At 41.1% G+C, this 17,587-nt stretch overlaps 1 protein-coding gene across 1 annotated transcript in view; it reads left to right on the top strand.

The window, feature by feature from the left end:
- The first annotated feature begins 647 nt into the window (after positions 1 to 647).
- The window catches only part of GALNT14 (polypeptide N-acetylgalactosaminyltransferase 14), a 281,280-nt gene continuing 264,340 nt past the window's right edge, over positions 648 to 17,587 (top strand). Inside the window, exon 1 of the mRNA XM_088145870.1 lies at positions 648 to 1,006. Coding sequence (XP_088001996.1) covers positions 878 to 1,006 — 129 coding nt within the window. The 5' untranslated portion in view covers positions 648 to 877. The remainder of the gene's footprint in view (positions 1,007 to 17,587) is intronic.

Here is a 17,587-nt window from a genome sequence, read left to right as displayed (position 1 = left end):
TTGGCCCCTCACCCCATCCCAACTCAGCTAGCCCGGTCCGCCGGCCAGGAGCGAAGCGCGCCTCTTCAGCTCACCCCCTCGCTCGCCGCCAATCCCCGCCGGAGCCTCCCCCGGCTCCGGCGATCTCATCCTCGCGGGGAGCTGCCAGCACGGCGCGGTGGTGACAGCTGCGGCAGCGAAGCGGAGGGCAGGAGGCGGATTGCGAGACAGCCCTTCCCGGCGGGCGAGCTTGACCTGGGTAGGGATAAGGCAAAGCGAAGCGCGCCACCCGTCCGGCTGCCAGTCCGCCTCGGGAATGTGCGGTCGGCGGGGAAGACTGGCTACTATTCCCAGGGCAGGAGGAAGTGCGGCGAGCCGATCTGCGGGCGGGATCTCATCCGAAATCGGTGCCAACAGAGGCGGGTAGAGGCTCTCCCGCCCTTGCCAGTGGCTCGTGCCACGGAGGGATTCCCCTCCCTTGGCGCTCGAAAGGCCGGCAGCAAGCAGAGTCGCCGCTGGACTGCTGCTCTCCGAGTCCGCGGCAGGAAGACCCGTCCGCTCCCTTTCCCCACCCCTAGCCCCTCCCCTCCTGCTTCCTCCTCTCCTGCCCGCCAACCCCACGCGGGGAGGACGGCCCGGGACTGCCCGCGCCGCCGTAGGCCCCTCCTCCTCCTCCTCCTTCTCTCCTGGGCTGCTTTGGAGGGGGGTTACTTAGCCGTGCCCCTCGCGGGGACTCGCTGGAAGTCATCCCACCGGTAGCGCTCTTGCCCGCTTTAGAGGGGCGGGAAGTGTGCCAGCCAGCTCCAACCCCGCCCCGCCTCGCCGCTTTTCGAAAGCGAGAAGACTTTTCTCTCCCCTCCGCCGCCGCCGCCGCTTTCCTCCTCTTCTCCAACTAACGATGAGGCGACTGAGTCGAAGGCTGGTGTTGTCTGTCCTGGGGATCCTGTGGATCGCCGCTCTCCTCCTCTTTCTCGGGGCCAGGAGGAAGTTGGAAGCGGCGGGACCCGAAGGGCGGCAGACGCCAAAGGTACGTGAAGGGCCCGCCCCGCCTCGCCTCGCGTCGCCTCGCGTCTCCTCGGTGGGATCTTGGCGGGGAATAGGGACCGAGGGAGAACGGGACTGTGTAATACCGGTGTGGGGACAGCGGGGCTTTAAAGCTGGCCGGGAATACTTCAGATCGAAGTAGCCAAGTTGGTTCGGGTACAACAAATCAGCATCTCAAAACCCACGTGGTGACCAGACACCTGCTCGTCGTTTGCTCAGGCGGAGCTTGGGTTCCAACTTGACGGCTGCGGTCGCTCGGCGGAGTGAGCCGCCTCGCTCAGATTCCCGTTCAAAAGAAAGAGGACTCCCCCGCCAAGTATTTTTAACCTCCGTTCGCAGAGCGGGGGCAAAGAGGGTGAGGGGGGTCGCGCTCGCTGTTGAAACGTGTCCTGGTGACTTGATTGGGGTGTCTTTGAAAGGCGGTCAGCCGCCTGGATTTACAGGATATGCTTTCCCAAGGTGAACCGAACCATAATTCATGTAGTCAACACAAGTTTCTGGGTTCCGCTACTAAATAATAATTTGGATGGGATAGTGGCTGACTTTACACAACACCCTAGGCTAAAACGTTCTTGGCTAGAATGTGAACACAAGTCTTCCGGAAAATGATACTGATTTGTCCGGTGTGTGTGTGTTTATTATATATCTACACACACACGTGTGTGGGTGAGTGTAAAATGCTAAAGTTTAAAGAGAGATAAACGTTAAACATTGTGCCTAATGTTCAAGTTTAAAAATTAAAAAAAACCCATAAAACATTGTGCCTAAAAGTAATTCCTTGTAGCAAGATCCTCTGAGCCTCCCTGACCCCCCTCCCCCCCTTTGGAGGCTGTCAGTAGTTTGGCCTGATCGAAGATGAAAGCCAATGCAGAAATGCATAGGGGCTCCTGTGATATTGGATTCTAAGTGATGCTTCTGGCACCCTTAAAGGAGAGTTGTGGAATAGCTGGAAGCCAAAAACATCATTCAGGAATTATTTTATGTTTGGCCCCTTAAGTATAGTACTTGCTTGAAACAGATAGGGATGGAGATTGTATTTTTTCTTTCTCAGTTTTAGGGCATTTTCACAAGCAGACACTAAAGCCTGTTAAATCTGAAATGGGTTCACTTCTTAACTCTGCTATAGCTGGACAGAAAGTGAGAGGCAGTTTGAAATCAAATGTGCATTTAACTGGGAGGGATTCTATATTCAAGATGCAGAAATGGGACCTGTGAAAAACAAATTTCAGTGTCATTTGTGAAAATGGCCTTAATGCCTTTAAAATGTTCTTGTTTAACAGGATATTCTGCTTTTGTGAATGATTAAAAAAAGAGATGTTCAGACTGGAATGGTTTGGTGGTGTTCTTGGGGATGAGGTGCATTTCCTAGGTCTGTAATTTGAAGATTAAACTCTGCAAAGATGCATGTATTTGATTTTAAACCTGTGACTATTCTACGTTCTTTACCACAGTACAAAGTTCAGAATATATATTTTCCACAGTAGATCTTAAGTTTAACTTCTGGTTTTCATTTCAAGTACTAATATTCACTCAAAAATCACAATAAATATTCCTATGGTTTTACCATATGGCAGGACTTGCATTCTTTTAGGAATGTTTGCATTGTAATCCTGTGTATGCTTATTTCGAAGTAAATTCCACTTTGTACATTTCTTGTTTGCACTTTCCTGAAACTAAGCCACACTAAACAGAATGGGACTTACTTCCAAATAAACAGACCTAAGATTTTACTGTGTGTCTAATAACACTTGTTGCATGTTGTTTAAAGAATTGTACTTCAGTGTGTCACTTCCATGACTTTTTAGTGTAAATCTATTTAGTGAAGTTAAATAGATACTAGCCTAGATTGGGTTAGGCAGACTTTGTATTAAAGACATTCCTGTTTTTTTCTCTGTTTTTGGCATAATTTGGTATATTTCTAGTAAAGTGGCACAGAAAACTATTCTGTATTTCTGTAAGTAGCAGCATTCACCAGGATTCTTTTAACTTGTTCTGTGTAGATTGAGAATCGCTTCTCCAGCAACTGAGTATACAGCTGAACTGAACTGAAATTTAATAAACCATATGGATTAGTCCAGTACAAGTATTCCATCTGCATTCTAGAAGAGTGTAGATAGCGTGTTTCACAACTTACAGTACGACAATGAAGGACGTTGCTATCCCTCATCAAACTTAATTTGTAGATATATTCTTGGGAATGTGGGCATAGTGTGGGTGGGTGGGGGGCTGACACCTATGTATGTTGTTTAATATTTTTACACTTGAATCTTGTGACTGGATTCACATATTGTAAAATAATTGTTTTAATCATGACTTGTTGAATAATCCACCCTGGCTGAGATGCCAGTATAGCTTATTCACTGCTAAACTCTAAACAAATCACACTATGCCTTGGAGCAGTGCATGAACCCATTTGCTGTTGTTGTTGATGGGGGCTGAAAGAGTGTGTAAGTGAATAGCATTATGGCTGGAGGATTGGCTGATAAGAATGGCTTTATTTACAGTATAATCTACAGTCATTCACGGCACATTCATACATGCAAACAGATGTCAAGTGATGAAAATTCATTTATAATCTGAACTGAAATTTGTAACTATCAGTCCAAAAGGCTGTTTTATTTTTCCTTTGGGAGTATGTTGTCTGCTAAAGGTTACACTAGTTCTACAGATTGGTTTGGTTCCAAGCTTAATGATTGTTCAGATTTAATGACTTTAGTGAACGCTGCAACCTTATACTAACTCAGATTCTGATTTATTTTTAATAAGTGATGTGAAAACTCTGAATATCCATGTTTTCAGTGCAGGTCTAAATATGCAATAATTAAACCAGTGGGCAGAGTCTTAATCAAGCTTTCCACTCATGTCACTGGCTGGGAATGTCCTGGGCAGGAAAAAGGCAGTTTTTTTTTTTTTTTACTGCAGTCTTCCCCAGCTTTAGATGTGCTGGACTGAGGAATAAGTGAGTTTTTTTTTTCAAATAATGTTTTAATACAGTACATCCTTATTGAAATCTGCCATTTTTTTTTCATAAATAGGGCAGAAAGAAGTTGATTTAAAAATTCTGAAATGTGAAAGAAATACAGTTGACAGATTTCTCCCATCTAGGCTTACAGAGCTTTGAATCCTGGTTATGAATCTCAGTTATGGTTGTGATGATAAATTAAAGTTGCCACCCCTTTACTTCTGACAGTCTCCTCATCTTTAACAGGTACAGGCAGGGAGAAGAAGTATTTCTCTGTGCTGAGAATAGCTATGCCTACAGTACTGGATTTGGCTGGTCCTGATGAATGAGGATTTTGTTTGCCTTTTTTAAATAACTAAACAGACTTCACAAACATATCCATTAGTAGGACAGAAAGAACATGGATTTCAAAGAAGTTTTACTATGGAATGATCAGAAATTTTCCCTATCATTAGCAGTAAGTACCATTCCCTTTCACTATCCTGGCTGAGGATAATTGGAATTGTAGCACAGTATATCTAGAGCAGTGTTTCTCAACCTTGGCAACTTGAAAACATGTGGACTTCAGCTCCCAGAATTCCCCAGCCAGCATGTGGGAGATGAAGTCCACTCATCTTCAAGTTGTTAGAGTGTTTTAACCTGGCCATATTTTCCTTTTCAACCTGTAAAAGAGCTTTTTAGATTCCTTTCCTCACTTCCTCTGCTACAATATTCCAAGCTGTTTGAATTCAATTGTTACAAAACCATGATAGTCACAGCTATTAAAAATAATACCCTTCAGATTTATTAATTTCAGAGCTGCTTCCTCCTCTTCCTTCTCTTATGGTGTAGGGGGAGCAGTAGATGTTTGCAAGAATGCATGATGTGATGCTTTTCCCCATGGGAACAGAATCAGCACTTCAGTCTGAAGACTAACAGCAACTTAGAGGGCAGTCACCCCATCAACTGCGGGGTTGTGTTAGGCAGTATCAGCTTGTCTGTGGTCAAAAAAGTGCAAAGCTCATCAGAGGAAAGGACTCGCTGATAAAGCTTCAAAGCGTTTCTCAGTTTGAAACATAAAGGTTTTTTAATCAACTGCTTGAGAGAGGCTTGATACTTGCTTTTTGTTAAATAATATGCTTGGGAGAGTAAGGCTGTGCTTCTGAATGTATACCCTATACCCTACATTGCAGTGCAGTGCTCACACCCAAACTCATTTTTGAATTTCTCCCATCATGTACATGAATGATTTGCCCCATCTTTTTTTACAGGAAACAAAGGTGCAGACCATTGGAAATGTTATCATGAAAACTAAATATGATGATACTGGATGGTCAGGTTGGATCCAGGTTTGAGAAACCTTATGCAAAAAAAAAAAAAAAAAGAGAGAGAGAGAGAGAGAAAAAGAAAAAAAAGTAATGTGTGCAAGTCACATAAAGTTGTATGGCAATTCAGGACTTATCAATTTGATTTCTACTCAGTTTTCCATTTTACTAAAGTATTGGTTAGGCCCGCATCCATTTATGAATTTGATTCCCTCCCACTCAAAAATTTCTATGCATTTTTATGTGTGTTGTAATATTTGCATTTTTATCTGTACTTTCTCTGATGTATACATTTTTTCAAGTGCTTTACTATGTTCATTTTTGTGCAGTGGGTTCTTAATGCATACGTTTTTGTGTACAGTTACACATATGTGCATTCCACAGTTTGCCTGTAAATTTGGAAAATGCAAATTCTGTGAATTTTGATTTTACAAATGGCAAGAGTTTTTTTTAAAAATCTATTTCTAAGAAAACCTCCTGGACATTCCCACCTCTCATAATGATTAGCATTTTGGCAGTCACTTTTCAACAACTAACATGGAGGTAGTCACAGGTGCCACTATGCTGCTTTGATGCTGACTGTGCTTTTATGGCTCTTTGAATGGGATGTTTGCATGAATCGCTTATGTAGGTTATGTTCAAAGCTGTGTCTCTTGCAACTTCTCCTTTGAGAAAGCATCACATTAAAAAGTATTTTAGTGTAATTTTTCAGATGCACATAAATGCAGAGAAAGAAGTTCAAGATGAATCTGCAGAAAGAGTAATACAATATGTAGCATTCAACTTCCATATCACTTCCAATTGAACAGAGAAAGCTGCCTTAGACTAGATCATCCTTCTCCAATGTGATACCCTCCAGATAGGTTTTACTTCCACTCCCATGATGCTGTGCTGGCTGCAGAATCATGGGAGATGAAGTTAAACAAGTCTGGAGGACACCAACTGTCTACACTGATGGGCAGCATCTTTCCAGGTTTTAGGATTTTAATATTTATTTTCCAATTCCACCTGCTCTTTCATCCTTTTATTTGGAAATGCAACACACATGAAGAGTGCTAAGCTACGATTTCTCTCCAGCCTTTGCAGCTGTGTGTGTTTGGTGGCAATGATGGGAATGTGGCCAAACGCAAAAGAATGTGTGGCTCTCATGCCTGCTCATTATTTGAGTAGCAAAGGAAATTTCAGCTACTGCAGCTTTTTATACCTCACAGTAAGGAATGTCTTTTTACATGGTTATTACAAATGAACAAATTTTGTTCACTTATTTATTTTACCATTTTTGCCTCAACTGTGAGATTCTGGGCAATTCCCAACACAGAAAAGACAACATACAAAAGCATAATGTAACATTTCCCATTGAAATACCATGCAAAGAAACCATGGATCATCCACAGTTGCTCTGGGGCCAAAGGGCCATTGAAATCAAACAATCTTCAAGGCCTTCCTGAATAAGAAAGAAGCCAGCTTTAACTGAACTTCCTGGGGCAGCATGGTTTAAGGATGGGAATTATTATGGAGAGGGCCATATACCCGCTCAAAGCCCTTGCACCATATGTGGAGATGGGGTTCTCAACAGGCCCTATCTGGATGATCAGATTGGGCAGGCAGAATCAAATTTGGTAGAGTAGCCCCTGATATACCCTGGTGCCATGCAGCATAGAGCCTTAGAAGTAATAACCAGCATTTTGAATTACCAGCAATCAGTGCAGCGACCCCAGGTGAAGGGTAATTCTATAATAGTGTAGCTTCCAAATTGTCTTTGAAGGCGACTTGATATAGAGACTGTTACAATCATGTGGTGATCTGGATGAAAGTCACTTTGACCCCCTTTTCCTTTATAGGAGACTACAGTAGAAAAATGGTTGAAAGCAGAACCTGTGATAGAATTCTGAATAGTGTCTGGGTGGTAGGGAGAGGTGAAAAAGGGCTCTTTGCAAAAAAGAAGTAAAAAAAAAAAATTGCATCCCACTTTCTGTACCTTTGTGTCATGCTGTATGTGCTTGTCTGGTCATTTGGGAAAAAAAACCCTGAGTGGTTTCTATAGGGGAAAGCTAAAAAAACACCAAACTACCTTTCTCTTGCAAGACCTTCTAAAGCAGTTGGAGTGAGGCCATATGGCTTGCAGATAGGAAATGAACTGTCCCCGAGGTCAAAAGACCCATAACAATTAAAAAAAAAAAAAAAAGTGCTTTTAGTGTAATTTCAAATGCACATAGTCAGTCCAGAAACAAATTAGTAGTCCCTGTGGGGTAATTGAAAATTCTTAAAGCCTTCTGTTCCTTGAGAATGTAGTAGTTTTATTTGGTGTATGCTTATCCATAAGCATAGTACAAGTTGTTGTTGTTCAGTCGTTAAGTCGTGTCCGACTCTTCGTGACCCCATGAACCATATTGCGCCAGGCCTTCCTGTCCTTCACTGCCTCCCTGAGTTTGCTCAGTTTCAAGCTCATTGCTTCAGTGATGCTATCTAACCATCTCATCCTCTACCGTCCCCTTCTCCTTTTGCCTTCAATCTTTCCCAGCATCAGGGTCTTTTCCAAAGAGTCCTCTCTTCGCATTAGGTGACCAAAGTATCTGAGCTTGAGGTTCAGTATTAATCCTTCCAATGAGCAGTCAGGGTTGATTTCCTTTCAGATTGACTGGTTTGACCTCCTAGCAGTCCAGGGGACTCTTAAGAGTCTTCTCCAGCACCACAGTTCAAAGGCATCAATTCTTCAGCGCTCAGCCTTCTTGATGGTCCAGCTCTCACAGCCATACATTACTACTGGAAAAACCATAGCCTTGATTATGCAGATCTTATAGTACAAGTAAAGTGATACAAAATATAAGTATAGATCAGTATCAGCAGAATAACAATGTAATAATCAATGTAAAACATTTTCTAATAGCAGCCAATAATGCCCATGCAAAGAAAGATTCTTCCATCTTCATAAAGGTCTTGGGGGAAAAAAGCATTTTAAGGGCTTTTTTTAAGCTCAGGAGATAGTATTGTTCTCCAGATGAAGTTCAGAGGAGAGTCGATTCCAAAGAGTAGGAGCTAGACATAATTGCTATGTATATATGACATGTTCGTCCTAAACAAATAAACTATATTTTGACATTGCCTCATTCACACAGCAGGCTAAGACAATTCTTGGTTCCATGCAATATGTTGAAGTAGAAACAACCTAACCCCATTTTAGTGTAGCTGGCATATTGTGTAAAGTTGCAACATGTATTTCTTTTCTTTTTTAATATAATTTTTATTAAAAACTTTTTAAAAAGGAAGATAAAAACTAATACAAAATTATATAAAGTAAGAAAAAGAAATCGAAGAGAAAGCTAAAAGTGCAAGAAAGGAAAAAAAGTAAAAGAAAAATAGAAAAGAAGGAAAAAAATACAAAGAAGTAGCTTCTGATCTTCTTTACAGCAGTTATAAGTAAAATTATAAATTTACCTCTTACTCTATGGTTACAACATAACTCTCTTCTTTCTATAACTATCCTGTCTAATCATCAAAACCATAAATCATAAATTCATTTTTTTCTGTTTCACGCATAAAGTCTATAAGGGGTCAGCAATAAAGTCAGCAATAAACATAGATATTGTCTTTTCTCTGATCCAAGAAGTCAATTTAGCCATCTCAGCAAGTTCCATCATCTTCACCAAATCATTCCTCCATTGTGGATAATGCCGAATTTTTCCATCTTTGTGCATACAATAATCTCGCTGCAGTTATCATGTACAAAAACAAAGTTCCATAACTTTTTTCCAACTGTTTGTCCATCAATCCCAAAAGAAAAAACTCTGGTCTCAATTGTATATTAATCTTTGAAATCCTCTGAATCAGTGTATGCATTTGAACCCAGAATTTTCTAGCTTTTTTACATGTCCACCAAACATGATAAAATGTCCCTTCTTGTTGTTCACATTTCCAACATAAATTTGAAGTGCCATTATACATTTTATACAATTTCTCTGTTGACACCAGAGCGTTCCATGAACTTGCAACATATATTTTTAAAGATACTGAAAACAAGAGTTTTATTGTAAAATTGCCTTCCTTGCTTTAACAATCACTCTGTGTAAATAAGCATGTACTAGAAATATACTCTTTAAAATTGCAGAATGAAACTCATTGGAGGGAGCATGTTATATAGCATTCTCTTTTAGATGAACCTTCCCTCTCCTTAACACTTGCTGTAGATTTGATTCTTTTAGATATCCATTGAACAGTCAGAGATTTCATTTCCCCTGTTCTCTTCCTTCCTACTGAACTCATTATAGACCTGGTTCAGCACTCAGTCAAATCAACAAACTCTTCTTCCAAGAGCTGGGAGATCAAGCCCTACCTGTCTAGATATACAAGCTATGTTACTGTCAACTCCGTCAATCTGGTTGCTTAAATTAGCTTCTCTTTCATTTACCCTGAGTTTTCCATCAAAACAGTTCCATTCCCCTGAGATATATAGAAAAAATAATTTTATTCTTTTTAAGTACACTAGATGCATGACTTACGTAAAAATAACGTGAACCATGTGCTCCTTGCAATAGTAAAGAAACAATATGTAGGCAAAAACATGATACTGTATAATGTTTCATGGGATCTTGGACGTATGGGCTGTTTTTTCATACGCAGCTGCTAGGAGGAGATCCAAATTTTCTTATGGGTCGGTGAAACATTCAAATTGTGGTATAAAGTTAGCATGTTTAAATAAATTATAGTTAAGATTAACTATAGTTTACAGTGGTTCAGTGGTTGGAAGAAATTCACTAAGTCTGGAAATTTGTTATGCTTCACATTTTCCTGCATTCTAACTTCCATTCACTTTAGCAAGAATAACCAGCTATCAGAGCTCAAGAACATCTGGAAGGGGACAGGTTCTATTCCATTTTGCTAATCTATAGTTAACTGAAATTGGAAGCAATGGAAGAGAAACGTAAACTTGAGATTCATTCATGCCAAATGTAGGTTTGTGTTTTTAAGTCATATCATTTCAGTTCAACTTTGTTGCAGTCTGATTTTAATAGATGTGTTAAGAATAGTACAGCTGTAGAAAATAGGGAAGGGTAGGCCTAGTAGTAATGGTTAGGGGCTATAGTTGGTGAAGTGATGACATCAGAAAGGAGGATTGGTGCCCCCTCCCTTCTAAACAAGTGGACAGTCTCCTAACACAGTGGGAACCAGCCACTGTTGGTTATATGTAAGCCATGGTTTAGGGCTTAAGATACTGTGTGAACCTGGCTTATGCCACACATTATGATTTAACAAACCATGGCGTAGTATGATATAGGAACTCCATCATTGCTGTTTCAGTGGATTTTTAGTTCGAACACCATTGATAGATCTTTTGCAGAAACATCGTACTAGCTTGGAAGCTTGAACAGGATTTAAGCAATGGTATGAAATCTCTGTACATTAATAAGCTGCTTCTCGCTCTCACAGTACAGAGAAAGATAAACACAGAGAAAGCAGCACAAGTTCATGCCACTAATAATCACAGTTTTAGAATCAGCTTCGCTGCCTTCTTTGTTATGATCATAGTTTTGGATATATGATTTTAATCCAGCCACAGCAGCTGAACCAAGTAAGAGCTTTATAGACTTTTTATCTTCCACTATGAAACAACCAACCAATTGTTTCCCACTGCTTTTTCCCCTTCTCCTGAAGATGCCAAATGAACAGAAAGGTTTGGCCACCACTAAGATTTACTGATGATGCCGCATCCATGCTGACGGATGGCCTCACCCAGCAGTGTCTTATAGATGTTAAAAAGGAGTGGAGAGAGAATAGAGCCCTGAGGCAGCCCACAAAGCAGAGGCCTCACTCAAGCTCAATCTCTCCCCCTCTTACAACACCAACTGGAATTGGCCTCAAAGGAAGGAGGAGAGCCACCGTAAGGCGGTGCCTCCCGCTCCCAATCCCCTGAGCTGTGCCAGAAGGATACCATGCTTGATAGTATCATAGGCCACTGAGAGATCAAGGAGGACCAGGATGGATGCACTACCCCCATCCAGAGTCTGGCAGAGGTCATCCACAAGTGTGATCAATGCCATTTCAGTACTATAACTGGGCAGAATATTATGTCCATGAGAGTATATATTAGAAATATTGTCTGTTTGGTTGGTTGTAAAGGAAAAAAGCTGACCTTATTTAGGATTGTAAATATGGTCTGTAGACATTTTATAAATTATTATTCAGATCAGTGAATACTGGTTCTCCTAATGTGACTTTCCATTTGGGGACTTCCTCTAAGCAGTGGATAATAGTTATAGGAAAACCCTAATTTTTATCTTAGCCTTAATTCTTTGTGGTTTTCCTCCTTGTTACCATTTCTGTTTCTGATTTTTATATTATGTATATCAAGTCAAATTACTTTGTGATCCATATACCAGAACTTTGTTTTAATGATGGAAAAACTATTTTCACAGCTCTGTTTCTGTGTGTGAAAGACTATGTTGATCTAGGAGACCTTGAGGTAAGAACATAAGCATAGATCTAGACGGCAACATATCTGTGAAAAATCTCATTACTGGGCTTGACCCACCAAACCAGGACAGCCTGGCATAAAGGCAGCAGTTGTGGCCTTCACCTTGTACTTGCTACCACCTGCAATTCTCCCCTCCCCCACCAAGGAGAAAAGGAGCAAGGCTAAATAAGGACAATGCCTTCTTCTTTCTGCAAAAAGAGAAGTGAAACAAGAAACAAGCAGACAAAAACCAAACCAAACTAAGGGCAGTTTAAAACCAGCAATAGATAATCAATCTGTAGAGACCCAGGCTGTCAGAGGCTTGTTACCACATTATGGTCCCCAAGGCACAAGCTGGCAGCAAAAATGTATCTGTAAAAACAGTATTTATTTTATTGGAAAACACAGTACCAAAGAGAAACATGAAGGTAAGCTTAGAGAAAAAGGATTTCATTTAAAGAGTAAATGCAAAAGTGTCCATTACAAGCCATGATGAAGAAAAAATGATGATTATGCATTGCAAAGTCACAATTTTCAAACCTAGTCTTTTGTAATTCAGTCCCAACATCAGACACTGGTACATATGTCATAGGATTTGCTTGCGATGTCACAATGCACATTTTGTCACCCAGTGGGTGCCTATAAGGAAGTGTAAACAAACAATAAAGTCTCATCCAGAAGGGAGACAGAGGCCCAGGGAAAAATAGCTGAGAAAGGAATTGGGCAAGACTTTGAGCTCATCCAAAATTAAAGAAAATTATGAATGTACTCTGATACCTTACTGTTCTAAGAAGTCTGGGTGTGATTGACTCTTCCTGAAACCTGGAGGGGATGTCTCTGTCTTTTTTCCCCATCATCTAGTTCTGCTCCTGGGAAGACTAAAAAAGAAAAGTTCTGAACCAACTTCTCTCTGGCTATTTCACCCTCAAGGGTGGCAGAGTTATATCTGTGCAAGAATGTAGCCAAATATCCCTCCTGAGTTTCCTTACCAGAGAGGGAAGGTAAAATGATTCAGCAAAGATGGGTATATTGTGATGAGAATGAGAATTCAGCTCATGTGCACCATCTTTTCCTTTCTACTCTAGCATCTCCATTATTTGTTAAGCCAACTTCTTGTAACATTTGAACTGGGGAACTTTAGCCTAGGCTGTAATTACTGACATGGCTTAAACCCAAATGAAAATGTAGTTTTCAGTACTGTTATATGATCTGAGATGGAAGGAGACTCTAACAAACTTCAGAAGTATGAACAAAAGTGAGAAAAGATAAGAGGGAGGAACAGGAATAAACATACAGTTATAATACTTATACTTGATTCAATAAATTACGGTTTACTGGATTGAGATGGTTATATCTGTTCGACCAGAAACTCTGGAAATGAAGCTTTTCAGAGTTCAACATTCGTAATGTGTGCATACTAATTGGGCCTTGAGCAATGATCCAAAAATGGTACAGTCCGTGGTCAATATTGTATGAAAGGAGCAGAGCAATCTAAGTCCTCTTGCAGCCCCATGAAGCAAAGCAGGAATGGGATGAGTTTAGATTCTACATTATGTGGCATCTACATGTGCACAGCAGATGTATGGGCAAGGTTTGTGCAGCATGTTAGACTAAGTTTAAATGGGGCTGGATAGTTTATGCTTTTGTACATCTTAGGATATTACTTGAATGCAGCCATAATTTTGTTTGGCATGATATTTGAACAGAGCAACTATTCTTTGGTAACCTGTATTTAGGGTTTAATGATTTGGGTGACCTTAGCATCAGAGAATGACAGGATATGATTGGGTGGCAAAGAGGGACAGAACTACATGCTTGTCGGCTCTCCCTCATTGTATGGAAAATTTAGTATAATATGTGGATCTTAGGATGTTTCTAACCATAACAAAGTTAGAAAAGGCTACTTCTTTGCTTTTTCACCCAGGGTCATCTCTTACCTTTTCTTAATCTAATCTTCTTGCTTTTGTGTCTTTAATCTCTGTTTTTGTTTCATCTCTTTTCCAATTATCTAATCTGTCATCTTAACTAATTGTGTAGCTTCACTGTCTACAGTGTCACTCACCTATTTCACTACACTCACTTGCTTTCCCCCTTTATCTGGTCCCTTACCTTTAACTCTTGCCATTGATTGAGAAGGTTTGTTATCATAGGTTTGTTTGGTGTTGCTGTGTAAGGTCCCTACCGGGGGCATTAGATATCTTGCTGAGTGTTTTTATAAGCAATAGTCATCCACAGATTTGTTGGAGCATGGGGTGTGTCCTTGTGTGTATCCCACTTGGGGATTACAGTAAAATCCACTTGGGTGCAGAACAGGTGAGCCGGTTAACTGGCAAGAGTTTATCCTGAAGTCAAATTAATCTTTTCTGCTGGATAGTTTATGAATGATTGGAACCAGTCGTTTTTGTGAGCATGATCAGATGAGCTTCTCACAGCATTCTGCTTTGCATTTCATCTGCTGCGTTCAAAGTACTTTGTAAACATTACAGACTTCAAAACATTTCTCATCTTCTCCCCATTCCCACTATTTTATGGGCACAAAGGAACTGGAGGCACACTGAGGCTAAGGAAAGCTAGCATTTTTCTAAATGTCTGCAGCTCTCTTGGATACCATGAGCTAAAATTTCTTGACACTTCCAACAAGAATCAGTGACTTGCAGGCCTAAGAGCTTGTTCTGCGCTGAACACATAATGGGAAAACATTCCCCTGCCCCATCATCATGCTTGCATCTGTTTTTTATTCACTTTTTAAAGTGCAATTTGCATATGCAGAGAAATGGGAGCAGAAGAAATGAAAAGACATATGCCTTCAAAGATGCCCTGTCAACAGTTACATGTTGCACAGATGATACCATGCACTGTGGTATGAGAACATGGTCACACAACTCATTAGGGTCAGTTTTTGCAAAAGAACCTGAGAACCTGACACTATGTAATTTGCCCTAACTGCTGGACGAATGGCACACTTAAAGACAGTATATTCAAGGGAAGCATTCTGTCTTCTTAGTTAAAAAAAAAACACACAGTAAAATTATAACTTAATTATGTTGAGGAAATGGTGATATGCTGGATTAATTACAAGTAAATTCCCAGATTAATTTGTAGGGAAGGCATGTGGTTGGCTCTGCAGCACAATTTAGCTGACAAATCCCATTCTCCAAACCTAGGCTGAGGCTGTAACTGGTGGCTGTGCGTATGCAGAAAAGAGAAAATAAACAGGAGGCAGAGGCCACACACAGGTCTGGCCCATGAGAGAGATGGTGCTGTTTTCACATATGACTTTAGATGATAGCTGTGGCTTCAATTCACTGCTAATAAGATCAAATTAAGAGCTGTATGACCTGACCACCTATTTGGGTTTCTTGATTTCTGGGTCAGGAAAGAGCTTGGTTGGTTTCGGGAGATAATAGAAATTAAATTACCTCAGAATTCTTGATAGTTTAATAATCCATAACCTGAGGAATAAATTAAAGGATATATATTTAAAAGTATGTCTTTTTCAGCTGAATAAGGCACAATTGACTTATTTATAAATCCTCATTTGCAAACTGCAGTTACTAGGCTTATATAATACACTAAATCCAAATCAGACTTTTTTTCCCCCTAGGTGATTTACTGACCAAGATTTCTAGCAGACTGATCCTTTGGAAGCCAGCATAAACGTTACACATCCTACTGGCTGGTGCTAGAACTGGGTGTTGGCCTTCACTGGTTTCTTCTCCATTCTCTTAATATTACAGCATTTTTCTTTTCAGATTTGTAGTGACTGCTTGGACGAGTCCTTGCAGTTTTCAAGGCAAGGTGTTTCGAAGTGGTTTGCCAGAGCCTCCTTCCTAGAGCAGAGCCCAGCTGGCGTGCGCAGGAGGTGGAATTTCCGTTGCTTCGCGCCCTTTTCGGGCGAGCGCGGTTTCGCGCTTACTGGCAACTGCTCCTGATTCCTTTTGCAAGGCGCCGCCAGCATTTTTCCTCCCACCGGAATGAGAGTACCCATTTATCTACTCACGTGAGTTTTCGAACTGTTGGGTTGACAGGAACTGGGGAGGAAACAGGAGCTCACCCTGTTAACGCGAAGGCTGGACTTGAACCGCTGAAGCGTCGACCATTTCTGGCCGGCAACTTTCAGCATCATTAAGCTGCTGCGCCACCACGTCCCCCTGGGGAAGGGTCCTTACCTTCCCATATGATTTGTTCTAGTCATTTTAGGTTATAGGGCCAAGATGCAATTGTCTTTCAACCATTCTGTAGAAAGTTCATATGCTTAAGCTAGATGGGTGGGACAACTACAAATGTTTCTTTGTCTTGCTATAAAACCTATGTGTGTGAAAGCAGATCTAATCCTTAATTTTAAAAAAGGTGTGTGTGTGTGTGTGTGTGGAAGGGAAGGGAAGGAGGGAGGGAGGGAGGGAGGGAGAGAGAGTGGAATCTAGATTATTTTTTAGACTTCTGAAAAGCTTTGAACATTTCCTTACCTCTTTCCAATTGTCTTCTGATATCAAAACCAGATTGAGGACAGGTACCTGCTTAAAATAAGTGTTCTTTCTTAATGTAAAAGACAGGTCCTTCCATTCCTGTTGGATAAAAGCACAGATAACTTACATATTTAGTTTTGCCCTTAACTACTACATTAGAGGTGAGCATGAAACTGCGCAAACTCAGGGAGGCAGTGAAGGACAGGAAGGCCTGGCGCGATATGGCTCATGGGGTCACGAAGAGTCGGACGCGACTTAACGACTGAACAACAACAACAACAACAACAACTACATTAGAGGAGATCCAGACACTGATTTCATTACAGTAAGAAAACTGAAGAGAAAATTAGGTTGGAGAGAGATGTTTAATATGGGAATAGACATTTTCTTTGATTAGACTGGCAAATTCTGCTTGCAATCTCATCTGTCCTGCTTTTAACAGCCCCTCTTGGGCTCCTAGACCCCCACTGGCTGCTCTCATAGCTGTGCCAGGTCATACAAGGGATCTCTCTTGACATCCCCAGCTGACAAGCTGAAAGGCCTCACTCAAAACAGCCGTTTTTTTAAAGTTCCCCACAAATTCTGCATCTTTGCTAAGATTCCATCTGAGACATTTGAAACTGACCAGCAGGATCCCCATCCATAAGACTGGCATGCTTCAAATCTCCTGTCACAGATTATTTGTCCTATACAGTAGTCAGTTTATTCAAGGTCCATCCTCTGACTTCTGAATTTGCCAGACAAATGGAAAAACCCTTTTCATTCCATAGTGAAGGACTTTGTCGACTCGGCTAGAATGGTTTGTTTTCAGTTGCTTCTTTTGCTGGAAGGCAAAATCATCTGATGTTCCCAGCACTGTACTAGCTTGAGACAGATTTCAGCTAGGATATTTCAAAATGTCTGTGTTGCCTGGGAATTTTGGGAGTTGTTTGACACGTCTGGATGGTGCCAGGCTGGAGAAGGTATTAAACATCCTGCATTACCCCTTCTGTGTAACAAGCTGCTGCACTAAAATGTGAAAAATCACTCTCCCCTTCATCACATTAAGGTTATTTAGGATAATTGCTGTTATGGTAAATTGCAAAATGTAAATGTATGTTAATCAACTTTAGCTCGGTAGCACTAAGTTTGCTTCTAATGGTAAGAAGGACATACATTGGTCATGCCGAACCCATTAGGATTCCCCGGGGTACCTGTCCTGGGACTGACCTAGCAGCAATTTCTCTTTGGCTTGGTAGCAGCTCTCAAGAGCCTCTGGCTGTGACTCTTGCTCTTTGTAGCTTTTGGAGAGATTTTCCAACCAACTAGAAAATAATACATCTTGTAAGATGTTTTCCTTTAGTCCATCTATCCACCCCATTGTATTGTTTACTGCTTTGGGCTC

The sequence above is a fragment of the Python bivittatus genome, unplaced genomic scaffold (genome assembly GCF_059951505.1).
Source record: "Python bivittatus isolate LINGU-HERP-01145 unplaced genomic scaffold, Pbiv_v1 ctg000020_np1212, whole genome shotgun sequence".
Taxonomy (NCBI): Eukaryota; Metazoa; Chordata; class Lepidosauria; order Squamata; family Pythonidae; genus Python; species Python bivittatus.
Note: the sequence above shows the minus strand (reverse complement) of the source record. Positions and strands in the feature narration are given on the sequence as shown.